The sequence below is a fragment of the Alosa sapidissima genome, chromosome 5, assembly GCF_018492685.1.
Source record: "Alosa sapidissima isolate fAloSap1 chromosome 5, fAloSap1.pri, whole genome shotgun sequence".
In the NCBI taxonomy this organism is placed as follows: domain Eukaryota; kingdom Metazoa; phylum Chordata; class Actinopteri; order Clupeiformes; family Clupeidae; genus Alosa; species Alosa sapidissima.
Window position 1 is genome coordinate 31,615,157 of NC_055961.1, and position 26,771 is coordinate 31,641,927.

Below are 26,771 nucleotides of genomic sequence, written 5' to 3' on the forward strand. Positions count from 1 at the left end.
TGGTACTGGGAAAACATTTCATTAAGGTGGCTGAGGTTTTAAACATATGCCACAATTTGCCCCTTGAAATATACTCCTGTGCCATTAAAACGACAAGTTACCACAATTCGGTGGTAAGTGGACTTGTTGGCATTTGTGTCCAAAACAACAATGGGACAGTGCAACAACTCTCAGGTTAAAAGTCGGACTCCTTCATTGTAGACGCCATAGAAATGACCTATGTCTTCTAAAGCTGATCATTTGATAGATGTTACAATGCAAAGTGGGTGTGGGACATATGCTCACATAAATAGACTTTTGTATTGAAAAGTACTGGTGACTTCCTTGACATAATGTGTGGCATGCCTTCCGTTGGATTTAGTCTTCCTCAACATTTACTGTAGTTTTATCTTGTAAAAACAAATAAATATTTTTTTTGTGGAGGAAAACAAATGTTCCGTAAGTCACTCATGATTTGAATTTAGAAATAGATTTGAAAGCTATTTTTTGTGGGTTTTTTTTAGTAGAAATAGATTTGAAAGCTATTTTTTGTGGTTTTTTTTTAGTAATTACAATAAGTTACCGATAAAAGTAGCTGAAATGGTGCTGTTTTCTCCAATATGATAGATGATTTATTTCAAATACTGTGTAGTATTAATAAAATTGCCAGCTGCACTGTAAGTATAGTAAATCCTATCTTGTGTCAGGTGGCCTGTCATATTGGCATTGCGTCGGAGTTAGAAGTCTGTTGTATTTCTGGCTGAAGCATTTTTCCTTTGGGTAAGCCTCGCTTCCAGATGAGAGGTCCGGATTACTAGCAGCCCAGCAGCCATTTGGTGTCCTTCTTATGGAGCCAAATAAATATATAAATAAATAAATCACTCATCCCAAAACAGCTGCTCAGAGCCAATGTTCTGCTCGGCCAAGAGAAAGATGGTGTGTGTGTGTGTGTGTGTGTGTGTGTATGTGTATGTATATGTGTGTGTGGTGGGTTTATGCTCAGGTCTGTTGCATGTGCTGTAAATAGAGACTACTCTTTTCACAATTTAACATAGCTGCATGGGATCAGTTACAGCAAGTCATATTAACAAATAAACAGACCAGAATTAACAGTGACGATATGGAAAAAAACATTCAATTGGCAAAATACAGACTCATTTGTAGGCTACAGTAAGTTTCTTTGGCTCTTAAAGTCCTACCTCAAAATAATTTGAGAATGGTATGACAGCAAGGTGGATAGCACAAACTCCAAAACACTTCTACGAAAAGTACAAGGGCCCAACGAAATTACTTTAATTATTGACACCCGCATCCCATACAAGGGACGCTGCATTGTTACATCATTACGCAGAGGCACGCCTGTTCTTTAATGGTGACGCAATGAAGAGAAAGTGTACGAAGGGGGAGGGGGTATCCCACTGGAGTCGGCACGCGCAGACAGCAGGGAGAAGCCTCAGCAGCTAGAAGAGCCCGTTGCATTTTTCCTGCAAACCAAATACCAAAAATTATCTCCACTTGAACATTTTCTCTTAAAAGTGTAGGTTAACGTCTGTATTTTAGACATTTAAAATGGTTGACCGTGAGCAGCTGGTTCAGAAAGCCAGGCTGGCTGAACAGGCAGAGCGGTATGACGATATGGCAGCTGCCATGAAATCGGTAAGTTCAGCTGAATCATATTTCTGAATGTATTAAACGTTTATGAGTTGGCTTTACATTTCCTTCTGTGGTTGTGTCTCACTGAATGTATATTCAGTTGAATAGCCTACTCTCAACACCATGATATGTTTTTTCATTCATCTATTTAATTTCTTGTCAGCTGTCAATTGACTACTATTGATTAACAGTCCACATTTGATAGCCTATCGGTCTTGTTAAACTCCTGTATGTTAAGTCAAATGCATGGTAGATTATTTTGAGTCAGCTCAGCTCTCTATATCTCAGCACTTTTATGTTGGGCCTATATAGGGAATGCAAACTAAACCGGTTGAAATCACGTCAGTTTTAAAAACTGAGCACATAATATTGCTGGTAGTGGAAAGATCTGTAGGTTCCTTTTATTTTTAGTAAATTGTTGTAGTATTGAATACAGAATAGTTGTAAAATTGACAAGAGAAACTCAACTAACGGGGAAAGCGGACGAATGCAGACTGTTTGATCTTGGGGCGGTGCCTTTTGACAGATCTTATTGAATTCAGCAACATGGCCATAGGAGGCTTCTGAAGAGACTTCAACAGAGGCAAGCAAAATTAAGGAAGATTAACCTTAATAGTCACGAAAAACACGTTTTCTATTGACTGATTTTGGCGACATATACCCTAATCAGACAACGTGCAGTTTCTGCCAGGCGCTTGTTTTGTGGTCTGCCACTGAACCAGACAGCAGCGCGACTCAGTGATACTTTGATTCACCAGGGGAATGAATGGCAGCGTGCCGCTCCTGGTTTTCTGAAAGAGACACGCTCTCTCGACCACGCTCCATCAGCCCTATTTGTCACAGTGGAACATGCAACTACGCAAAGTGTGCACTGCCCTCAGATGTACCCATAGAGCGCACCGTTGACAGCGCTCAGCTTTTGCCATGCACTAGAGCAAAACGTACGCTGTGCGTTGTATTTCTGAGACAACTCCCACTGTCTGATGCCCGCTGTCAAACGTGGGTAGCAGACATCCACCCGAGGCTATTGGCCGTTGTCATATTGCAGTCTTTGTAATGAACGGGTGTGTGATAACGTTTGGCATACGACTACTCGCTTTTTCGACCTCCATGGAAGAAGGCAGGTTCGCTTCGACAAGGCGTGTCGCAGAGTGTGCCAAGGTGCAGTGCCCGTACTGCACCATTTCGTCCGATCCAGCTTTCCAATTTATCAGCTAAGCAGATGTGAGAGCCAGTGAGAAATTGATAGGTTCAGAGCAGCTTTGATTTAGGAGAGGTCAGTGTAGACTGCCATACTACAGTTAGCGTTCAGACATGCTGGGTGTTGAGTCCTCCTGTCTAAATTCCATCTCACATAGGGAAAGCTTACAACTTAAGCTGTCATATCATATCATTCATTACATGTTGCCTATGAGGAATGATAAGGATATCATTCCAATAAAGACCAATGAAATCCTTATCTGATCTGACCACAATGTAACATGACAGTGGTTGTACAACATTGTACAATTCATGATAGTGTTTCTGCTTTAGGGGAACCAGCTCTGTCTGTTCACGTCCACCAAAGAAAATCTGTGTAATTTCCCTAGCTGTGAGAGTTGAGGTGGGCATAGAAAAGAAAATGCCTTGTCATTCTGTGGAGTCTTCAGAAAGCATTGATTGTTTGACGTGTGCACACTGCACAGGCAATTAGGGGGATGGGCACAGCCACAGTGCATTTCCATGCCAGGCCCACCGCTAATTTATCAGTAGTGCAGTCAGTGCAAATAGCATGTCAGTTTGCTGATGTCTCTGCCCTATCGTTAAATCTCACTTGTCCGGTTCCTGTCTGTTGCCTCACACAGCATCTGTGGGGTGGGGTCGGGAGGAAGGGAGCTCTCTTGACAAAGCAGGTGGTTTGGAGGATCAGATTTGGCGTGGTGGGGTAGTAGGCTACTACTAGGTTGTGAGTCCACTGGGGTTGGTAGTGATGCTGCTGCCATTTCATATTAATGTATAATAATGTATATATATATATATATATGTATATATATTGTGCCTTGTCAGGGTAGACCACCCTGACAGACAGTGCTAGTCTCTCAGTCTCTCACTGCTGCAGCACAGGCCATATGGGGTGTGTCTGTCTGACGTCCTGGCCATGAGCCCCAGGGCATCTCGCCCCACTGCAGTCACTCTTCCTTCCAACACCCTTCACCATCCTGACTAGCAAGCGCCCTGGGCTACATCAGCAGTCAAGACTCTACACTGCCACTGCTGCTTGATGGGATTATAATATGGCCAATGAATGATTGTGGGTTTTTTTTTTAATTCCCAGCGATCACAGCAGCATCACAGCAGTGTCTTTCTAACTGCTGTCTAGTTTGAGCAGTGCCTGAGCCCCTTGACAGGACCCTGTTTGTATGGTTTGACTGATGACTGATATAATCTTTTGTTTGAGAAACAGAACCATCAGGTGGGTCGTTTTCAAATCTACCTAAAGCTTTGTGGCCTGCAATGCCTTGGTCCTGGGCCAGTTCCCTACTTACTAGTAGACTAGAAGGGACTACAGTACGTGGCTGTGGTGAGAGCATTACTATACCTCTCTAAAAGGGCATTGTGCTATGACCAACAAAACTAAACGAGAGTGCTCAGAATGATTGACAGACTTTTCAAGATCATAGATCGTTTATCAGTGGTAGTAGTACAATAAAGTCTTTGAAAAACATAACCCTGGTTAACGTAGAGGGTGAACAACCCCCTCTAAAGTTTCTCAGTTTAGGTTTTCAGTTTAAGGCCAAGCAGCTTAATCAATCTGGATGGGTTCCACTCTGTGTCATTATGATGTGATCTCGCTTTTTGGCACTAGTGTTCCCTCCATCCGCGGTCATTCTGGTCCATGTTTGGGATGTGCCTGCCAGGACTTCTCCGGGGGAAAGGTCTTTCTGTGCATTAGTCGGAAAGACTGAATTCTGGAAAGATGGAAAGTCTCAGGCAGCATGAAATGATGGCTTGATGACATGGAGAATAATGGGTAGATACTCCATAGCCTACCCCTGGGTTGTATATCATGCAGCCACACGCTCCCCTCCTGAAGTATAACCACTGACGCCACTTAAGGCACTAGGATAGATGCTCCTCCTCACATGTTTTCCAGTGTTAATCTTTCATGGGTTTTTATTTTTAGGTGCATGTTAAGATCCCGCAGTGTAAAATCTTCTAGTCACTAATGGTTATATAACAACATAACAACAATGAGGTACTTGAAGCAAGAACCCTCCACCCCCAACCCCATCCTTGCATTTGCTGAGTCTTAGACCCGTTGCAGGAGCCACTTCTGCCCCCCCCCCTCCCCCCCACATCTCACCAGTCCCTGTGCATTCACTCCTCTGACTACGCCATCTCCTAGTACACTTTGTCTGTCCGTGCCCATGGGCCCTGGAGAGTGTTCGGTGGGAAGGGTTGTCATATCCGCTTAGCAGGAGGGAAAGAGGGAGACAGAGGAAGAGGAAGAGACTTAGCAAGAATATAGACCCTGTTAAATAAATCAAAATATATAGAAAGAGAAAGAGAGAGAGAGCGAGCCTGAAGACAGTGCAAGTTGTTGGGGGAGAGAGTGACTAAAAACAAGATAAGATTCAGTCTTAAGAAAGGCTGAGGTTTAGGAAGACATTAGATTCAGTCTTAAGAATGCTGAGGTTTAGGAAGACTTTAGACTTTGGGAACAGAGGGAGACTAATTGCTCAGGTGAAACAATCACAGACACTAATCTGATTGCTGTTTGTTTATCTGTTTGTTTGCGTGTTTGTCTCCATGCCAACCTGCAAATCTAGCTTTTGCACACCAGACTGTATTTGTGTGGCTAACTGGCTAACTTTCACTTGAGTAGACAGAGTGCACAAATCCCTCAGGACATATTCCTAATTTAAGAGACTCTGCTCTGTGTCAATCCCAGCTGGCCACATATTGTTGGACAGTTGCTTATGAGCTACTGCAAAGCCTATTGTAGTTGACAGGAGAAAATGATGGGATGTATCTCAACGGTTGCTACCCGGAGAGAGAACAGAAAGCTCTTCCATAATCAACGCTACAGTCAGTCCTTCTCCCAGGTGCCACAGTGAAGGCCAAAGGAGTGTTTTGCAAGCTGTTTCTGAGGTTATCAGACAACCCCACCCTGAGGTGGACTTTGCTTTGTAGCAACAGTGAATCACCTCACTGAAGATGACAGCTGGTAGGCGTTAGTTTGACACTTGGATAACTTCAATCCAATGTGAATGCGTACACAGGGTAGTAAAGTGCTGGATAATCAGTTAACAGAGTGAGATGTTGTTTTAAACTCTATATGTTTATAAGCATGTAATATGCATCATCAACCAGTGTGCAAAATTTAAGAGATCACTCCACATTTTTCTGATGTCATCCTACAGTTGCTGAGTGACATTTGAGTTGATGGTCATATTCAAATTTGCAGTGGTCTCTTGATTTTGACCGTCAACTTCTTCGAATGTCACTTTTATGCATGTTGATCAATTAATGCTCATTCTTCAAACTGCTTGATGGAGCTCTGTCCAGTCCTGTAGGGTCACTGTGTGCACAACTGCCCATACAGATGTTGCTTTTTTCCTGAATAAGTCAGTTTTGTACTGGGCCTGTAAGGTGGTAGCTGTTAGAAACTCTCTCAAAGATGACCCATCTCGATGGTGATGCATACTGCTCTGGCACACCCTATTATGTGACCTGGCGCAGTCCTTTGTAGTACAGTACATACTTATCTGTGTCCCTAATGTCACTGTGCCACTGCCCCCCTTGGCTCAATGCTGTACTGTTGGTACATAAACGCACAGCTATGTTTAATGGACCTTAACCCTCATAAAAAAAAAGTGTTCTGCTTTCCTCTTCTGTTTCTATCACTGTTGCGGGTCCGTAGTCCAGCCAGGCACCTGACCCGGATGATACAGCTTATCTGAAACAAGGCCAGCTAGCTGTTCAGAAGGGTTGAACCGGCAGGTAGAGGATCATCAAAGCCCTGAGCAGCCATTGAGTGACAGGTTGTGTGTTTTACTGGAGACTGGCGGTGAAGTAGGCCAGATAAGATTGCATTCAGTGTGCCAAGCAGAGAGGAAACGCCGGCCTGCAGTGGCTATTCACACACTCGCGGCCCTGTGGCATGAGGGGTCATCTTCTCCCGTAAGCACAGCTGCTGCTGCTAACTGCTAACTGCTGTTTTCTGCTCGTGCTGCCACATAGCCTAGAAATCTAGACGCGCCCCTAGCGGCAGCAAATTACATTTGCTGCCAGGGCTAGTCTAGCAACTCTCCGTTGGCTTGTGAGCTCCAGAAATCGAAACTTAATCAGGGCATTGAAATCGTGTATAGAGTCGTTTGGTGGGCTTAACATAATGATTGATAGCAGAGTTGCAACTGCTACTTGAAAACAAATATCCTATTGCGTCCTATTGCGTGCAGAGGGAATTTGAAAGACAACTGATTATCCCGCCCCTCGGACTGAGCACTGCGAACGGTGAGTGCCCAGACCCTACATTTTAATGTGGGTCTGGCTCGCCAGGCTAGCTGCCACTGCTTCTACTAGGAAACTTGTGAGGGAGTTCCCTCCTCCCCCTCCAACCCTCCACACTCTCATCACTCTAGCCACACACATGGAGCCTGCGCTCCCCTCCCCCAGCCTCTCCACCTCCTCCTCTTCCTCCACCCCATCCTTCAGACTCGGCCACATCTCTCTCTCTCTCTCTCTCTCACACTGCTGGAGAGGCACTATGGATGTAGCAGGAGATTGTCTGTCCTCTCAAACAAAAGCAGATTCCCTTGTTTCCATGGAAACCTGAGATGGCATAGTAGTGCTAGACTGCGCTGTGACCACTCCTGCGCTGTGACCACTCCTGCGCTGTGACCACTCCTGCGCTGTGACCACTCCTGTGGTGCGTTGAGGTCTTAAGTGCGGAAGAGCTGGACAGGAGGGAGAGTAAACGGAGCTGGCAGACACAGCATCAGACACATAAAAGGATCTGAAATACACACAGTGCTAGTGACCTGTCACCAAATCCAGCCATTCTGACATGAGTCGCCTGTCATGTAGAACCTTATTTATACTGCTACTGCAGTCTCTATGTGTGTTAAGATGTAAAGACTTGACCTTTTATGACATTTTTTTCTTTCAGATGATGTGACAATATGACATGTGCCCTCTGTCAGTGGCGAAAAATTGACATTTTTGGTGAGAGATACGAAGGTGATCCTTTCATGTGTGTTGGAATGCATGTTAAAGGAGATTACTCACTTTCTACAGAGACTGAATTCACAGGAAGCCATTGCTGAAAGGAAATAGGCAAGGTTTCAGTGCAGTGTTTTGTCATCTTAACAGTGTACTTTGTACACTGCAGTGAGGTCAGATGACTCTTTTAATGTGTAGTGTGTGGGTGCGGAGACATTGATGTGTTTGAGTGCCACATGAAGCATGATGAATTATAACAAGGACAGGAGGAAGGGCTGGATAGAGAGAGAGAGGGGGGGGGGGAATAAAGGGAGAGAGAGAGAAAGAGAGAAAGAAAGAGAGAGACTTGGAGTTAGTCGTCTCTCCACCCACTCCCAATCTGTCAGATACACAGAGCCTCCACCAAAAGCTAGTGCTGATTCAGAAATGATTTTGCCAAAGAACCTGGTACACTTCTACCATTTGGTTTTAGGTTGTGCTTTCAGGTGCCAGACAATCACTATAAACAGCATTATCAATTCATTAACATACAGAACACTGCAAATTAGCCACAAAGATACTGATAGAATTTTGTTCTGTAATTATAACACAGAAATGTAACTGAAATATCTCCTCCTTATCAGTGCTGTAAAAGCTCATGCACTTACCCTAAAGGTCCGTGTTCTAGACCAATAATATAGCAATGCTGACAAATTAACCATTAGGTCCTACACTCTCTCTAAATTAGATCTATTCCTATCTATTCCCAAAAATAGCTGCATGCATTTTCGGTTATCGGCATGTTTTCCTTTAGCACTATTTTGATGGTTGACTCAAAACCCAGGCATATTTTAAGACACATATAGTTAAAAGGCGCTGTCACAGTGTTTTTTCCCTGCTGAAAAGCAGCTTAAAGCAAGTAATCAAGGCAGCTTAGTCGCTTTTTGTCTTTTGTCCATTGAGGGTTCACCAAAAACCCCTGGGAGCTAAAACTGCTTTTTGGGCCTGTCTGGTAGTGGATATATTTTGGATCTGTATAAAACAGTTAGACTACATGTGAGGGGAAATTGCTGCTTTTTTGTCATAGCGATTATTGTATCCATCTTGTGAATTGTTTTGTCCGTCAGGTTTATGTTGCTAACACATGGTGATCACATAGCCATGTGCCTGTGTATTTGTGTCCAAATGTACTTGTTTGTGGTACTGCATTCTCTTTTAAACTGGTGTGTGCACTACAATACTGGTATTTTGTCATTCAGCTATTGCTGTCATGTGGTGTTGTCATGGTAACCATTGTGGAAGATTTAAAGTGTGCCAACAAATATTGGGCACCTACCAGACAATCGGAAAGAAGTACTCCGTAGTCTTGTGGTTCAGTGTTAAACCACAGACACATCTAATACTGGTTTGAGCTGTCAGCATGGTTGCACTATACAATATGCTCAAAGGACCCTGCTATCCCATTGTTGAAGCTTAGATAAAGTTAAAACATCTTTGACAGAAAATAATGTTTATTTCACATGGCTGAATAGTCTGTAATATGACTCAGGTGTAGTCCAGTCATACAAAGGCAATATACCAGGCTTTGCATGGGTGTTAATTTAAGTCCTCAGTCTTAGCGTTTGGTGGTGAACCCAGATACTTCAGGTGGAGGTTCACTTTTGTGAACAGAGCATCTACCTTGGGCTGAAGAAACTATAGGAAAGAGTGTGTGACAAAAAACAACCCCAACAGTAGTTATTTACAGTAATGCTCGTGGTGATACAGGAGATATACTGTAGTTTTGCAGGCAGAAATAACCTCTTCAGTCATTTTACCAAGCGTTGTACCAAATGTTTTACCAAGTTTCCAGGGCAAACTGTGCTTGCTTAACAGTGAAATGCTGACTTGTTATAAAAACATGTCTGTTTATGTGTTTTACAGTAAACAAGAGCAACAAGAGAAACAGAGTACCTCCTATCCTATCACTACCAACAACTTGACATGCCAAATCTAGCACTTAGCCCTTGACTTGACCCCCTTCTAGAACTGTCACTCAATTCTATGCGAGTAGTACTTATTGCTGCACTAACATGTCCTTGTGGCACTGTACCTTGACTGTTTCACTTGGGATAAAAGGCTCAGCTAAATGACTAAATGTATGTAAATGTATTTTATTAGTTAGTCTGGTCTAGTTAAAACAGCATGGCCTTTTGTTTCTCCCAATTGTTGTGTTTCAGGTGACAGAGCTGAACGAGGCGCTGTCCAACGAGGAGAGGAACCTTCTCTCGGTGGCCTACAAGAATGTTGTGGGCGCCCGGCGCTCCTCCTGGCGCGTCATCTCCAGCATCGAGCAGAAGACCTCGGCCGACGGCAACGAGAAGAAGATCGAGATGGTGCGGGCGTACCGTGAGAAGATCGAGAAGGAACTGGAGGCCGTGTGCCAGGACGTGCTCAACCTGCTGGACAACTTCCTCATCAAGAACTGCAGCGAGACCCAGCACGAGTCCAAGGTGTTCTACCTGAAGATGAAGGGCGACTACTACCGCTACCTGGCCGAGGTGGCCACGGGCGAGAAGCGCTCCACGGTGGTGGAGTCGTCCGAAAAGGCATACAGCGAGGCACACGAGATCAGCAAGGAGCACATGCAGCCGACGCACCCCATCCGCCTGGGCCTGGCGCTCAACTACTCCGTCTTCTACTACGAGATCCAGAACGCGCCCGAGCAGGCCTGCCACCTGGCCAAGACGGCCTTCGACGACGCCATCGCCGAGCTGGACACCCTTAACGAGGACTCCTACAAAGACTCCACGCTCATCATGCAGCTGCTGCGAGACAACCTCACGCTGTGGACGAGCGATCAGCAGGACGAGGAGGCCGGTGAGGGCAACAACTAAACGAGTCATTAGGGGGAAGAAATGGTCAACGCCCCAGTTCCTAACCGTCTAAGAGAAAAAAAAGAGAAAACACAACACGCGTGCTCACAACCTTCAACAGCAACATGAGAAAAAAAAAATGAAATAAAAGTAATCAAAAATTTAGGGTGGGAGCTGGTGGACCTTTTGTCAGTCGTTTGCCAATGGTAACCACTCAGAGTGCAGTCTTTTCTTTTTCCACGAGTTTGACGTGATCGAAAACAAAAAGAGAAAAAACAGCAGAAGAGTATGTTTAGGAGAAGATGGAGTGATAGTGAATAGTAAAGGTTAGCATAGTGAGAGAGAAAAAAATACCCCTTTCTTGATCTGCAACATTTGCCAAACCACCACTATGAGGACAGAAGTGTTCCAGTCTGTCAGTAGCCTACTAAGTGGTAAAGGGTGGACAGGCCCTCAAACTGGCATAGGGACTGTTCTTGTAGTGCAAAATGTGCTAAAAGTGGAGCTGCTTTATTTAACTTGTGTGATTGAAAAAGAAGCGTTTGAAAAACATCCAAGTCAATGCTGAAGCTTGGGCAAAACACAAATCCACACATACACACACACGCACACACCCTCACACGCTCTTTCACACACACACACACACACACACACATACACACACACACACACACAGCATATAGTTATAGTAAGAAAAACTTGAATGTCATTGCCTCACTAAAATAACCGGATGGTTGTGGCTAGTTGTAGGGAAGATAGCTGGTATCTGATGTAATGCGGACATGTGGAATCCAAAGGGTTCCTAGTTTCAGTCAGTTCTTTTTTAAAGCTTTAAACTCAGCCAATCAATACAAACCACAACTGCAAAAGTATTATTATTATTATTATTATTATTATTATTATTATTGTGACAATTTTTGGCAAATTAGACTAACATAACAAGACACATTGCATTAAAGTGGTAAGTTAGAAGAAAAAAAAAACTTGAAAAGAAAAAAAAATTGTAGCCACTGCAATTAAACAAATATGATGTTTGCCATAAAATATAGCCTAGTTGCCATCAAACTCAATCTCAATGAACATGATTCTACTGGAACATTAGCCTTTGTTGGTGGATGATGGTTTTGGAGAAAAGAACTTGAGTTAAGGAAAGTGGAAGGTGGTCTTAAAGCAGCTTCAAGGTTTGTGATTTTTCTTTCTCTTTTGTTGATTTCTCTTTTTTAATTTACAAGAAATGCACTTGTCCATTATACTGTTTCTCAGTGTGAGATGATTACTGCTCCAATAGTCTCTTTACTACAGTATCGTGCATGCTGGTGATGTATTTATATACAATAGCTTGACTTTATTAACTTAAAACTGTAGATGTTATGTATTCATATAAAGATGAAATGACTAGAATAACAGTTAAATTATTTTCTATTTATTACGTTTTATTCAATTGTTTGAAAACTATTTTGAATTTGTCTTTTTCTGCTGGGTTTAGTACACTATACTAAAATAGTAATGGTTGACCATCAACAATCTGTTATGGATTTTTTGCTACAGTGACTTGCAATTATTGTATTTGGATTTTATGATGCAAAAAATGAAGCTTAAAAAGAATACAAAAAACAAAAGACAAAAAGGAAAAAATTATGACACCAGTGTTAGCTGAAACGTATTGTCTGGTGTTTGTCACAGTGTAATCATGATTACATTGTTTAATGATTAATGTTCTTCGAATGATTTTTTGGTGTGTGGTTTTTACTTTCACGTCATGTAATGAGATATTTAAGACTGAACAATGTTTTTGTTCTTCAGAATCAGTGCTCCTGCTAGGATCTCACTCACGGACCATTATTTATTTCTAATACTTTACTTTAATTGCTTTTTTAAATCATTTTTGTTGTTCTTCCTTCTTTTTTTTACTTTGATCTGTCTCCTGAAATCTTAAATGTGAGTCTTGTAGAGATTGCACAAAAAATTATAATGATAATAAAAAAAAAGATAATTGAAACATGATAATGTTCATCTAGCCACATTTCAGTGCTGCTGTTGGTGTTGTTCTGATAGGTGAGTCATGTAGTCATCAATGGAAGTGAATTGTCAATGCTCTTTTGCTATTAATTTGTTTCCCTATTTCTTTTTCTTTGTGTTTTGTTCAGCTTTGTGCTCTCTTGCTAATGATCTACACCAAGATTTACTGAGCAGCTCTGTCTGTATTGAGGGATGGAAAGCGGGAGGATAGACAGATGGATGGACATAGAAGATATGACGATAGACAGACTGATAGATAGATAGATAGATAGATAGATAGATAGATAGATATATGCAGATAGACCAATAGAGGGAGATAAGGAAAGATAAAGGGGGAGTTGGAGGGAAAGAGAGAGAGAGGGAGACAGAGGGTTGTAGACAATCAGTGACATGCAGAGAGCCCATGTGAGTTGTGAGGGATGGCTTGGATAGAGCGGCACTGTTTGTGGGCAGAGGCAGCTTTGGCTCTTCCCCCAGTGCCAGTCCGTCCCATCGCTCGGACTGCTAGGGGCCTCTTCTGCTAATGCTACTTGCAGTTTTAGCATCTGGCACCAGGCAGTTGCCAATTGTTTTCTGTTGTTGCTCTCCTTCCTCACAGAGATAGTGGATTTCAGACCAAATGACAGGGCTCTTTTCTAAAGGAGAATCATAGGATGCGTCTAACACCATAGGGTGTACTCGGTGTTGTTCTTACAGGCATTGAGTTTTGATGGCATAAATGGCCTGCTTACAGTATATAATGTGATGTATGTTGCTGTTTTTGTTGTTATTTATATCAGTTTATTTTTGCTCCTGTTTCATTTGGTTGTCCCCTGTATGTTTTCTTTTCTTTTCCTTTTGTTGGACTCCACCATCCTGACATGGTTTATCATTTCTGCCTGTCCATCACAAGTCTTTGGTCTCCTTAAAGGGACGGGAAAATAAATCAGGTTGTTTAATGTCTATAAATGCATAGTGGGTTAGAGCACTGATTATTTATTGCCCAAAGCCTTTTAAAAAGTATGTCAGGAGTTGGTTATGGAGCCAAAGTAATTATAAATTCAATTGAAAACTTTGTGGCTGATTGCTCAATAAAGTAACCCTTCTGAAATGTTAAGTGCAGTTAAATGATAGTCCTAAAAAACAAAAACTTTTGTTGCAAACTTGACCTAAAGCTATTGGTTGTGCAAATGTACAATTGCAGCTTGAAAGACCAGTGTCGCTGCAGCCTAAGTCCAGTGTAATTGATTAGAGACAAAGACTGGTATGTAACTGATTGAGCTGTCGACTCAAAAGAGCAAAATGAGTACTGGATAAAGATGGCAAATGAAAAGAGAATCTGAATAAAAAATCAACAGCATTGTGTTTGTGTGCCTACGTAACTAATCACCACACATATCCTGTCTTGTTTCACCTTGGGGCCCAAAGTCACACACACACACACACACAAACACACACACACTGCTTTGCGCTCAGGGTAATGCATGAGTTGGATATGGCCACTTAGGGGGAATGAAAGCTTGAATTACCTCTCGATGACAAAATAGGACATAGTGCTGAATCATGAAGAAGTGTTAGCCTTGGATGGGTTTCAAGATGGCTGACAGAGGAGGCAACAGCACATCCACACACCCACTCCTACCCCCTCCCACTTAGAGTCAAGGGTGCAATTTGCTTGTGTAAAATGGAGTCAGTGGGGCATTTGTAAGCAAATTGTTTTTGCTTCCTCCGAACATATTGATTTTGTTGTATTGTGTGTGTGTGTGCATGTGGGAGAAACAGAGAGAGAGAGAGAGAGAGGCAGAGATTTGTGCATGTTTGTGTGCAGTGAATGTTATGTGTGTGTGTGTGTGTGTGTGTGATTATGTAGCCTAATGTTTGCAGGATGAATTGAGCTCAAAGCTCAGAGCTCATCCATTCACAAGATAGACCTATACTTGTTTAGGTTGTAAGCATCTTCTAAGTTTTAGTGTATTACAGTTTCTGAGAATTTGGTGTCCTTGATAATGACTACATCATATCAATCAGTAATACATTAGGATGATACCTCAGTTGTGGCATTGACATGAATGAATGAATTAATTTATTGACCATGAGTGAAAAGACATATTTCATGCAAATATAATATTATTTTGACTATATCATTACATATAGTATACAGACGTGGAAAAGTCTAGCTTCAGAAAGAAAATGTTCAACCATGTATTGGTTCTACTTGTGCACTTAATACAGGCGATCTCACCAATTAGCTGAAGAGTTGTGATTAGAATCAGCTGGTTTAAGTGAATGGTTGGCACAGATATGTGGTAGGACTTTTACTTTCTGAAGCTGACTATTTGGATTTTATATACAGACAGAAATAATGTACTGTACAGGCATGTTATACTGCATAAGAAGAAATGGCTGATATGCCTGAATATGGCATATGTTTCTTACAAAAGCTTCTGTAAGAACTGTATGCACTTTTATAGAACAGATTCATGACAATGTACACTGAGAACCCCTTTTCTGATTGGTTAAGAGACAGATCATATATCCTAGTGTCTGAGATGAGGGTGCATATAAACCCTCTTCTGGAGGCTCTATTTGCTCCATGACTCTCCATTACTGGGCTGTCTGAATATCTGGGCATGCACTCTTCCTGCTCTCGGAAGTGACACTTGTTCTTGGATCGTCCACTGCCTCCAGGGACCCTGCACTGAACTGCCCTCATGATGACACTGACAGGGGGGCTCAGCTCAGGCACAGGCGTACAGTACGTGTGTCGTGTAGGGCTCAAGTGTGCCAGAGTGACCAGGCGTGGACGTCACTGGGCACCCTCTCGAGTTTCGGTCCCATGAGAAGAGGCTTTTAGAGGGGGCGGATGTTGGGGTTGGCGGGGTGGAAGGGGGTTGGCAGTGTTGTGTGAGGCAAGGCTAGAATCATCTCCACTCCACCCCGGGTGAACCTGCTTAGATCACATTAATTGGTGCCTTTGGAGAGCTGGCCTACTTACGCCTCACAGCTGAGGCTGGCGCAATGAGAAAGAGGGGGAGACAAAGAGAAGAGAGAGAGAGAGAGAGAGAGAGGAGGGAGGGGAATTCTCCAATCGGACTACCGGCTGATGGTGGGGCGGTGTCGGCACACGGTTACAGAATGGATGGGAGCCCCACCCTGGCACAGGAGTTGGAACACTGGTGGATGAGGGATGGGGTGGGACATGAATTATTTATTCGGGCATTATCTCAGAGGGAGGGAGGGAGACAGAAGAGAAGGGGGGGGGGGGGGGGGGTGCTGATCGTGAGTCATGGTTTTGAAAGGTCCTATAAAAAGACTTGCCTTGAGTTGTACGCACTCAGCTGGAGCTTGACAGCGAGACATAAATGAGCTCCACAGAGATGTTTTGCATTATTTAGCCCACTCGCCTAAGCTCCTTTGACCTTATCACAGCAAATTACACCGTTGACTGAGAGCAACGTGAACACAAGGCAGACTTGCCAAGTAGTCAAAAAACAATTAGAGAGAAGTTTCTTCAGGCTTCGTTTTTTTTTTTTTTGAGGAAGACAACGAGTGAGAGAGTCGGACGGACTCGGCCGGATCCCTGCTCTTTTCCAGGTTTGTTAACTCATGGGAAGGGAGCTGGAAGAAGGGACAGAGTGCTCCACATTCCTGTCATCTGCTGCCAGAGAGCATGCCGGAAATGCAGGGCATGGAGGAACCTTTCTATAAATATACAGGCCCTGCAGCTCCATAGTGGAGAGAATAAGAGAAGAGAGAGAGAGAGAATTAGAGAAGAGAGAGAGAGAGAATAAGAGAAGAGAGAGAGAGAGAGAGAGGAGAGAAGACAGAGAGAGAGTAAAGAGAGAGTAAGAGAGTGTGAGAGAGAAGAAAGCGAGGGAGCGTAAAGCCTGAGAAAGAGAGAAGAAAGCGAGGGAGCGTAAAGCCTGAGAAAGAGAGAAGAAAGCGAGGGAGCGTAAAGCCTGTGAAAGAGAGAAGAAAGAGTGGGCAAGTGTATTGGTGTGCGTGGCATTAGAGGAGAATGTGGGGCTTAAAACAGGAGCCTAGTGAATGGACACGTGCTGGAAATAAATGAAAGGGAAGCCCCGCCCCTTAATCAGTGGAGTTCCAGCGGCTCCTCTCTGGGCCAGGCGCTCTGGGTTGAGCTGCAGCTTGGGAACAGGGTTCACCAGCCGTGAGCACAACACACACACAGACGACTCGAGGACACCAGACTAGAGAAGTCACTGGTGTTGAGTTTTCCACTCTTAAACACAAACATTATTTATTTTAGGGCTGTCAATCGTTAAAAAAAAATTATCTAATTAATTACATACTCTGTGATTAATTAATCTAAATTAATCGCATATATAATTTTTGCTGTGAAAGTATTTTAAATATTTAAATGCAAATGAATCATTGAATAATCAGCATTAGTGACATTAAAGTTCAAAGACTCTTTTATTATTATTTTCACTGTTCAAATAATTGCCATAATAATCTATGATATGACCTAATATGCTGAGGAAATAAATTCAAAAGTGCTTCGGGAAGAAGTTTTTTTTTCACATACAAGGCATTTCAGGCCACAGATATAACCTAGGGGACACAATGAAAATAAATGAACACTCCCCTCAATGTCAACACTTATTTCTTTGCATTGATGTGCGACTATAGAGTTGATGAACTCCGGTGATATGCAAATTCCTTGCTGCAGACATTGCAGAGGACTTTATTTTCAACACTTTATTTTTTATCAACACCATCAGGCCATTTTTTAAAAGTAAATGTTCCAATCAATGATCCAGGCAGCACATTTTCTTCTCTCTCCTTCATTTTACAGTCTAATTTTTACTGACTAGAACGGCTCGGGGTCAAAGGTCATACGAATCGATTAATCTGCACTAATTTTTTAATCAGTTATTTTTTCTCAAATTAATTAATCGAAATTAATCAGTTATTTTGACAGCCCTAATTTATTTATTTTATTTTAAGATTAATAATGTGTCAATCATGTATCCAAGGCTTTAATATAGAGCATCATGTCCACAAGAATCAGCCCATTAGAATATCTCCCATTAACCAAAACATTTAGCTTAGCCATTTGGAGAACATTGGCCCATTACATCATTTACATGTTATATGTTCCTTTGGATTTACACAACTATTGAAAATAGATTCAAGTCATTCTCACCCAAAGCACGTGGCAGTGGCTTCATGGTCTACATTGTCTGAGGCTTCATGGTCTACATTGTCTGAGGCTGGGTGTGTGTGTGTGTGTGTGTGTGTGTGTGGGGGGGGGGGGGGGGGGGGGGGGGGTTAGAGCTGGTTAGCTGAAAGGAATCATTCCTCCCACATGATTCCTTTCAGCTAACCAGCTCTTTCATTCTTTCTCAGTGCTCCCCTCCAGTAGCCATGGAAACAGGTGAGCATCAAAAAGAGCCAACCACCACTAACTTCCATATGAAGAGGACTATCTGCTGTTCAGCATCTACATAATATATTACTATAGCATCATGCACTGTATATAATGAGGTTTATCTGTGCACGAAAAGACCCGTAGACTCCCATGGCTCTCCTTATTACTGTAATGTCCACTTCCCGCTCATGAAGAGATCTTCTTCTAAAATTCCACTGATCCCATTACCTCACTTCCCCTTGGCTCACAACACCAACAAAAGACCCAACTCTGATTTGCACATTATGTCAGATTCATTCAGTTAACAGCTGAGGAACACTTGTTTACTATCACTAGGTCTGCCACGTCAAGTTGTTTATTCAACGAGAAATCACAGTAAGAAACTCACATGATAATTAAATAGCATGGGATTGTGATCTGATCTGACTATCCTGTGTACTGATATAAGAATGGTGATATAGGTGTGGTTTAGCTAAAGAAAGGGAACAGGCAGTGGCCATTATGGACTATATTACATTTCTCATTATAATAGACTAACAGGTATCATATTGTCCTATTGGCTTCTATGAGGTCATGAATGTTGTTGATGGACACTGGGCGTTACTAGTCTTACTGATGTTCCAGTGCTCCAGTCATGGTCAGAATATTGTAAGTATGGCCATTATTGTAAGTTTGTCCCCTTAGAATGATACGTTTCTATCTGAGTTATTGACATACATTCTGTGACAATTTAATAAGGTGAAGTGAGGTGTTTCTTGAAGTTGTATGCATTTTTGGACATTATATCTAAAGAGGCTTGTTCCACTTTACTTTTAGAATTCTATATGGAATTCTAAGACTTTGAAGCTCGATATCTCAGAACTACTCAGAACGCGGATAGAACCTTATAATTCCAAGGGGGCGAGTTGCCATAACATCCTCCCTATCTCTATGTACACAGCTTACAGGCCATTAAAATACAGATTTGTTACTTTGTTATTCAAATAACAATCGCGTTACTATTTATGTTTCCTAAACAAAACAAATGCACCATGTCAGAGTTATAACATAATGTGGAAAGGTAATGTTTTGTGGAAAAGTTTATTCTCCATTTGCATGCAACAAGCTTTTTTCTCCTCCAAATGCAACATTAGATGAAAAAGTAACATTTCTGCTCAGAGAAGAAATAATACAATAAAATGATGTCTCTGTAAGATAAGTTTTTAGGAAGAACCAGTCTTGTTGGAGAGGCCAGGGTTGTCGAGGCTGTTGGAGTGGTGTTGAGCAGTCTGTGGCTATTTCTGAGCATCTTCAGTAAGCTGAAGCACGGTGCTGGGCAGTGTGAGGACAGCGCTGCTGGGCAGTGTGAGATCAGCGTTGATGGGCAGTGTGAGGACAGCGTTGGGGAAGTGCTCAGAAGGCCACAGCTGTTTAAACGCCTGCAAGTGCATATTTAATAGCTCACAGTGCCTGACAAGCAAATGATGGATCAAGGTGTGTGCGTGCGTGTGTGTGTGTGTGTGTGTGTGTGTGCTTGTGTGCTTGTGTTGGTGTGTGTGTTTGAGTGTGTGTGTGTGTGTGTGTGCTTGTGTGCTTGTGTTGGTGTGTGTGTGTGTGTGTGTGTGTGTGTGTGTGTGTGTGTTTGTCTTCATTCAAATGAAGTGTGTAATTATTGCAGAGGCAGCATATGGCGCTGGGAGCAGATGTGTGTGTGTACTCTGGGATCCCAGCCGGGGTTGGATCATTAGACAAGAGACGGGCAGAGACGAGGGATCTGACACACACACAGACACACACACACACACACACACACACACACACACACACACACACACACACACACACATACACAGAGCCTCCGTCACCACCCTCCTCTCCACCCATAAAGGCTCTGCAGAGTGCACTGGTGGGACATCCAGTCAGAGGAAGTGGAGTTCAGGTCTCTGCTCCTCCCCACAATCAATACTGTAAACATATATCTGTCTCTGCACCACACACCAGTGCTGTACACCATCCCTTCTGCTTGTGTGATTATGGCTCTGTGTGTGCAAGTCAGGTATGCGTGTCATCTGCATTATATATTTGCATGTGTGTGTGTGTGTGTGTGTGTGTGTGTGTGTGTATGTGTGTGTGTGGAAGGAGTGAGGGGATGCACAGTGGTTATATGTATGGGTTGGTTCTATTCTTTCTTGACCATGCTGCCTTTCTCCACGTTGACGGGGATGGTGATCTCGGAGCCCTGGATGGCTGGTTTGGGCAGGGGGGCCTCCACGGTTAGCACGCCCTCGGGCGACAGGCAGGATGTGATCTTCTCGAGGTCAGCACCAGGGGGCAGTCTGGAGCACACAGAAAAGCAGAGGCCCATTACATGAGTCAGCGGACAGATTTCTCAACTGCTGCTGACAGTCACCACTCAGTTCTGTTATATCAGTCTATTAGTCCTGCATGGATACATGAGTCATTTTGTGTAGTCATGTGTAGTGCCAATGATCAATTGATCAATATATGTAGAATAGTTTTGTACGCTAAAAAAGGATGGAATATTACATAAAGCTGCAGTTGGCAAGTCTGACAGATTGAGGGGACTTGGCCAAAATGTTGAATGTTTACAACTCTCATGCCCCTCCCTCACTACCACCGAGCATCTTCTCATCGAGTTTGTGCTCGTCAGTGCGCACCAGACTGCACCAGACTGTGATTGACAGTCAGATCTCACACAGCCCTGCTCTGATTGGACCAGAAGAACTGGGAGCTGTGGATTTTTGCAAAACAAATAACAGGCTTTAGGTGGAGGTAGAAGTGCGTTTTTTTTTTCTTAAACCGGTTGATTTATGTTGTTCTGTCGGAGTATAGTGTCGGTTTCAGTGAATATGATCAAAAAAATGTGTAAGATGTTGTGCTGTTAATAACCTATACTGACACACTGACTACACAGTTTAGGAAAAGACATCATACTGTAGGTCGGTAAAAGGGTGTGAATATGATGGCACAGTATTGCACAGTACTACAGTGTGTCCTCTAGATGGCAACAGAAGGCTTTGAAGGCCTTGTGTTCTATGAGCCTTTCTGTTCTATGATTTTAACCCACCTTTCACATTTCACACCATCACACTTGCTTAACAACCTGGTCAAAGCTAATACAACTACAATGTCAGTGATTTACAAAGTATTCAAACAAGCACTGAATGTTTTGGACAATAAATCATCCACTCCTGCCCAGTAGCCTCTAGCTAATAATCTGGCTTGATTATTTACTGCACATTGTCCCATAATGAACACATGTGCCATGTTGATTATATACTGCACATTCACATAATGAACACATGTACCATACAGTACCATAGAAAACCACAAACATATTTCTTGTGAATAAAAAATGACTTAGAGGTTTGAGAGGTTAAAAATGGGGAGGGACCGGAATTTGATACACAAGTGGATAAACGCCTATGTGAGACTAACACTCCCAATATTAGTATAACTATCTCCAGATGCTAAACATTGTTTCCCCCCCTATCTTGTTAACTTAAATACACAACTTTCTTATTCCAGAAAGTTCTTGTCTTGAGATCACAGCATGTCTTCCCTCTGGTTCAGAGATGCACACTTTTATCTGCTTGGCAAAGGAACTGACAAACCCATCTCGATCTGCAGATATTAAAGGTACTGTCTGTGACCTCATAGACAGTACCTTTAATACTTGACCTCAGCAGCCAATCAAAATACACGCCTCACTTTCGTGCTCCTGAAGCAGTATGCCCATTTCCAGGAATTATTTTATGGCTCAGTCCGACACACTCTGTTTCATATTTACAGAGTCAGCGTACGAACACCAGCCTCTTTTTCTGAGCACAGCCTGAACAGACAGCTAGATAACTACGAGGAGTGATTCCCTGAATTTAGCAGAAGTGTCTTCAATTACAATTGCAGATTCTGCCAGTAAGTTGCAAAACAAGCAATATATGGTAATAAGTGGTTGTCCCACAATATGCAGGAACTTTGGCAAAGAGCATCGCATTGTAACAGAGCTCAACAGGAATAGCCCTCCCTTCCATGGTTACGTAACAGTTCCCAGCCATAAAATATGACTTTGACAAGATGTTAGCTCACTTAAATCATGGGATTAACAGGAGAAGCCATAGAAGGATTGTATATCCCAGAAGACAGTGCTCTTTGCCTTAGATGTTTGGCGTAGCGATGAAAATCTGATAAGGTCTTGGAAAGGCCTTTGAAGGAATAGTGTTCTGTCAAGGGCCATTTATTCTTGTGGCAAAATTATGACAAAAAAAATAGGATTTCTTTATCTTTATATTGCTAAATTCAGAGCTTTTACAATGTTATATAATCCATAATTAGCAAATAATAAAATTATCATTATTTACACATCACTCTAAACAAATGCCCTGAGGTGTCTGTTGTTCTCCGGTCATTAATATACATTGTCTCTGGACCCCACACCTGCTGTCTGCCACTGTAATGTTTAGTGCACTTACGTGTATTTCCTTGTGAAGCATCTGGAAATGTAGCCGTGCTCGTCTCTCCTCTCCTCGTGCTTTCCTGAGAAGAGTAAACACACACACTGAGCTTAGCCAGAGCCACTGAAGCACTGGGTAGCCAACTGTGGTGGACATTCCTGTCTTCAAACCATAGCATGTGCTCAAAACCCTCTAAAAGCCTAATCATAATGTTAAACGCCACCATATTAAGACCAGTTAAAGAATCAATATGAAGGCAGTTGCTTGTGATTCTACAGTATATGTTTTCAGTCAATGCCTTTAAAAATGACTGTGTCTTGTCATGGGACGGAATATATGGTGTATGTAGATGACTGCAGTGTTTATCCAGTGGAATGTGTTTGTTTATGTAAGAGCACTTGATTCTATAGGCTGACAGTGATCAGCCATGACCCTGATAAGTGGCCGGCTCTGTGCCCTCTCACAGAGTGGACTGTTTACTGCTGCATGTATTGTGCTGCTCATGCAGTCAGTAGGGGGGGAATTGATTCTATAGGTTCAGAGTAATCTTCTCTGCCTTGGTAACTGACTCTGTGTTGGTGCACTACACTATCAGGGCATTGTGTGAAGTGTTGCAGGCATGTTCCACTCAAGCTGTCACTCCAGCCCTCTCCAGGTCCTTCGGGCCTCGCTGTGAAGTGCCTGTGCCCGTCTATTTGCTTTGACGACGGACTGACAACGAGGGGGAGCAGTGGGCACCCCGTCTCCTCTCCCTGTGGGACGCTCAGCAGGCGGGCTGGCGAGCTTTAGGGGGTATCAAATGGGCATGGTGTACGCTCCGCTCCTTGATGCTCTCAGAGGCTAGGGCTTTTCAGTAACACCCCAGAGACACTGCGCCAAGTCATGTTGCCCTCATGTACTCATGGAGATGTCTGACAGGCCTCCCAACAGTTCATATCATCATCATATTAGGAAAGGAGGCCTTCATGAGCAATTAGTTTATTCCTGATTAAGAGGCAGACTTAGTAAAAAGACTAAACATTCTGTCACAGCTCTTAATTTATAGATGCTGCTGCTGAAAGGCACTCCTCCAAAGGCCGAGTCTGATTTGTGGAGGGTTGTTTAACGTCTGAGGAATCTGAACGGTATTATCGAGGGCCAGGCTCTGTTCCAACCACTCCCCTCCCTGCAGACAGTTGGGAACATGGTGCTTTTAAACCGACGCCTAGTGGCTTGTTTGCACTTTTGAGCACTTGTGCTTCAACTCTAAGAAGTACACACAAGTCGGTTTCAAAAGTCAACACACTGCCAGTCTTGTGTTTTGTGTCAGCGTGTGCAGAGTGGGTCTGTTGCTTCTTTGCCATCTCTCACACACTTCTTAGAAAATATGTTTGTGCCTCTCAGTAGTCTTGTGGAGTGTGCAGGAATGCAAGCCAATAATCCAATGACACGAATTTCAATGTGATGTCCAAATCTAACAACTTTTATGTGTCCCCACAAGAACCTCAAATACTCATTGTACAGTATGATTACATACAGTATCTACATCTGCAGGCACTGTTTATAGAATATCCATACTGAAATGTCAGCGGCTGACTAAATGAGTGAATGTGTAGTCCATGCTCTCTTTAAGATTATGACAAGCCAGCATAGACAATTCTAACAGTTGGCCAGACACAAACTCAAGCCCAAGCAAAACAGTATCATGTCAACAAGCAAAGTAATCCCAGAAGTCCCCTGAACTATTTAGAGAGGGGCAGTTAAAAGTCTCACCTGTGATCTCAACCACGCCGTCTTTGGTCTTCACCACAATCTCCTCGGGGGAAAAGTGGTTGACGTCCAGGCTGACCTTCCAGCTGTCCGCTGTCTGTTTGATCTCGGACATGCCGGTGCTCAGCTGTCGGGAGAGGGCGCGGGCATAGACGGGTGACACTGGGGGCATCATGGGCACCTGGGGCATCATCGGGGAGGGCATCATCTGGGAGGGCATTTCTCCAGGGGTGGCGGGCAGGCCCTGGCGGATGTAGCCGGGCCAGTGGGTGCTGGGGAAGGGGTTGAACTCCTCGGGCAGGGAGGGCATGCCGAAGGACTGGTCGAACAGACGGCTGCCCTGGTACCAGTCGCGGAAGGGGTCCCAGCTGGGGGTGCGGAGGAAGGTGAACGGAATGCGCCTCTCCATGTCTCCTGTCAACTGCTCGGTCTGAGGAAGAAGTTGGAGAAATAACTTTTCTGAAAAGGTACTGAGTGCTTGTCGGCCGGCTGCTTTTATAGCCAGCCCTCAGCCCACCCCTCCAGACACTCCTCCTGATCCCCCACTGTCCCCCCTCCCCTCCAGATATTTATAGAAGTGACTAGAATGTCTATTCATGGCGGACCAAGCATTAGAATGGAATCCAATGCAAGGGCCCTCTTCAACACAGCTGCCAAGCACAATGTGCCTGACCCCCCAATTGTAATCCGGCCCCCCCTTCTTCCAACATTATAGGGGCAAAGAGGAATCTAGGAGCCTGTTGTAACACAGTTGGTCCAACTCAGCATAATTAGAACCGCAACATGTAGTGTATAGCCCCCTCCTGTGACATATATGGACAGTGCAATATGTGACCAGTCACATTTGTGCTGAAATCTTTGGATGACTCTGGGAAATCTCCAAAATTCCCTTGGATATCAAACTAGATATCTTCAGAGAATCTTCAATAGTTACCAGTCAATCACACATCCATGATGTCAATTTAAATATAATAATAATTCATGGGATAATTTACTGTTTTTTTTACTTGCCATTATAATAATAGCGTATTTTCCAGTACAACCGAGGCAGCAGATATGAAACCTTTTAAATATATCAAATATATCATACTAATATAATTTTATATACGTACACATTCTATAATTTGAGAGAAGGGCACTGAGAGATGGGCATGCTAAGTGCTGCTCATATAGCAGCCCTATATATGAATGCATGTCTCGATGGACATAGTTTAACTAACAAGTACGCTGACATAAACCCAGTCATATATGTTATATGTTATGGAGCCTTGAGTGAAATGGACAGAGAGTGCAGACAGGTGCTGGCGCTGATATGCCCAGAGGAGTCTTTATCCCATGCCATCCAGGCCCTCTGATTGTCCAGCGCCACTGGCAGACTGATGCCAAGATGCAACCAAAACAAATGCTCTGTCCTTCAATATCATGTCCTTCTGAATATCATGACATACTGTAATATCCTAAAATAATTCAATATCTTCAATGATCATGCTGTGTATTGCAGCCTTTTAAACCACTTGCATATGTAGTAAGTGCTAAATATTTCTGGAATGTGTGGTTAAATATTTTCTTCACAACTTTGTGGTTTGACAGGATTTGTTTTTAAACACTGCACAACATTATTGCTCTTTCATAAAATGTTTCAAAATGTTGATCGTTTCACCCTGTATTTCCTTCTGAAAAGTAACTTCATATAAGTGTTTTTACATGCACATTGTAAGTGAGCATGAGTGCATCAAATATACCTCCCAACACCCTCCACAAACGAGAATTGAATTGGCTGAAATGCACCATGAAGACTTTTCCCTACAAGTACACTATGTGATGAATGCTAGCTGCATCTGCATGTTCTGTGTGCTTTTGGATAGATGATCACAAAACATTGTTCATGTTGCCCAGCTGTCACACACACGAGAGTTTCACTAAGCCACTGTGTCATTTCCACGACCATATATATAACTCTACACAGCTGGCATAGGGTGTGTGCACACATGCATACATACAGTATGTGTGTGAGTTAGCATATGTGTGTATGTTAATGTACTGTGTGTGTGTGTGTGTGTGTGTGTGTGTGTGTGAGAGAGAGAGAGAGATAGAATATGTGCGCTGTGTTGTTGACCAAGCGCTGCCAGGGGCATGAGAGTTTTGCTGTCTCTGGACACTGTCATTATCTCCCTGGTGTCAGGCCATTGGAGATGAGGGATGACAGCCTGGACCGGTGGGACAGCCGAAGAGCCTGGCAGTCTGCCTGAGTGCTTCAGCTACCTCCCTTTTACTTATGATCCAAAGGAAACAAACACACACACACACATACACACACACACACAAACACACACACACACACAGACAGAATATGAGCGCCCTTCTGCAGAATCACATTATCTGTAAAGCAGACAAAGCTGCACAAACAGACCAACACAATACTTGAAGTAATAATAATTGGTGACAACTGTCATGTTGACTATGCAGTGACAAAAATGATAAACCCTACCACATTTCTTCTCTTTAGCA

At 43.1% G+C, this 26,771-nt stretch overlaps 2 protein-coding genes and 1 long non-coding RNA gene across 4 annotated transcripts; 1 reads left to right on the forward strand and 2 right to left on the reverse strand.

Annotated features, from left to right (window-relative positions):
- Nucleotides 1-1,381: 1,381 nt before the first annotated feature.
- On the forward strand, nt 1,382-10,835 carry ywhag1 (3-monooxygenase/tryptophan 5-monooxygenase activation protein, gamma polypeptide 1). The gene is made up of 2 exons (XM_042093491.1): nt 1,382-1,635; nt 10,035-10,835. The coding sequence occupies exons 1-2, from the start codon at nt 1,549-1,551 to the stop codon at nt 10,689-10,691; spliced, it is 744 nt and encodes a 247-aa protein (XP_041949425.1). The 5' UTR covers nt 1,382-1,548; the 3' UTR covers nt 10,692-10,835.
- An 8,292-nt stretch (nt 10,836-19,127) lies between these two features.
- On the reverse strand, nt 19,128-24,739 carry hspb1 (heat shock protein, alpha-crystallin-related, 1). 2 transcript variants are annotated; one of them, XR_006032051.1, is made up of 4 exons: nt 24,267-24,739; nt 22,533-22,596; nt 20,131-20,378; nt 19,128-19,682 (listed from the first exon to the last, which is right to left on the reverse strand). XR_006032051.1 is itself a non-coding variant. In XM_042093492.1 (3 exons), exons 1-3 carry the CDS (start codon nt 24,670-24,672, stop codon nt 20,222-20,224), a joined length of 627 nt encoding a protein of 208 aa, XP_041949426.1. In that variant the 5' UTR covers nt 24,673-24,739; the 3' UTR covers nt 19,128-20,221. The 2 variants fall into 2 exon arrangements, 1 of the variants encoding a protein (XP_041949426.1); XM_042093492.1 differs by having other exon boundaries at nt 19,128-20,378.
- LOC121709854 lies at nt 19,128-26,357 on the reverse strand. The gene is made up of 2 exons (XR_006032052.1): nt 26,305-26,357; nt 19,128-19,575 (listed from the first exon to the last, which is right to left on the reverse strand). It is a non-coding gene; the product is annotated as an uncharacterized LOC121709854 (long non-coding RNA).
- Between the last annotated feature and the right edge of the window lie 414 nt (nt 26,358-26,771).

Bases quoted from the DNA above. Each gene is read 5' to 3' on its own strand.
- ywhag1 (XM_042093491.1), top strand. From the start codon at position 1,549: ATGGTTGACCGTGAGCAGCTGGTTCAGAAAGCCAGGCTGGCTGAACAG. The intron at 1,636-10,034 runs GTAAGTTCAGCT...GTTGTGTTTCAG, and splicing joins TGGCAGCTGCCATGAAATCG to GTGACAGAGCTGAACGAGGC.
- hspb1 (XM_042093492.1), bottom strand. From the start codon at position 24,672: ATGGAGAGGCGCATTCCGTTCACCTTCCTCCGCACCCCCAGCTGGGAC. The intron at 22,597-24,266 runs GTGAGACTTTTA...TACTCTTCTCAG, and splicing joins CGGCGTGGTTGAGATCACAG to GAAAGCACGAGGAGAGGAGA. The intron at 20,379-22,532 runs GTAAGTGCACTA...TGTGTGCTCCAG, and splicing joins TGCTTCACAAGGAAATACAC to ACTGCCCCCTGGTGCTGACC.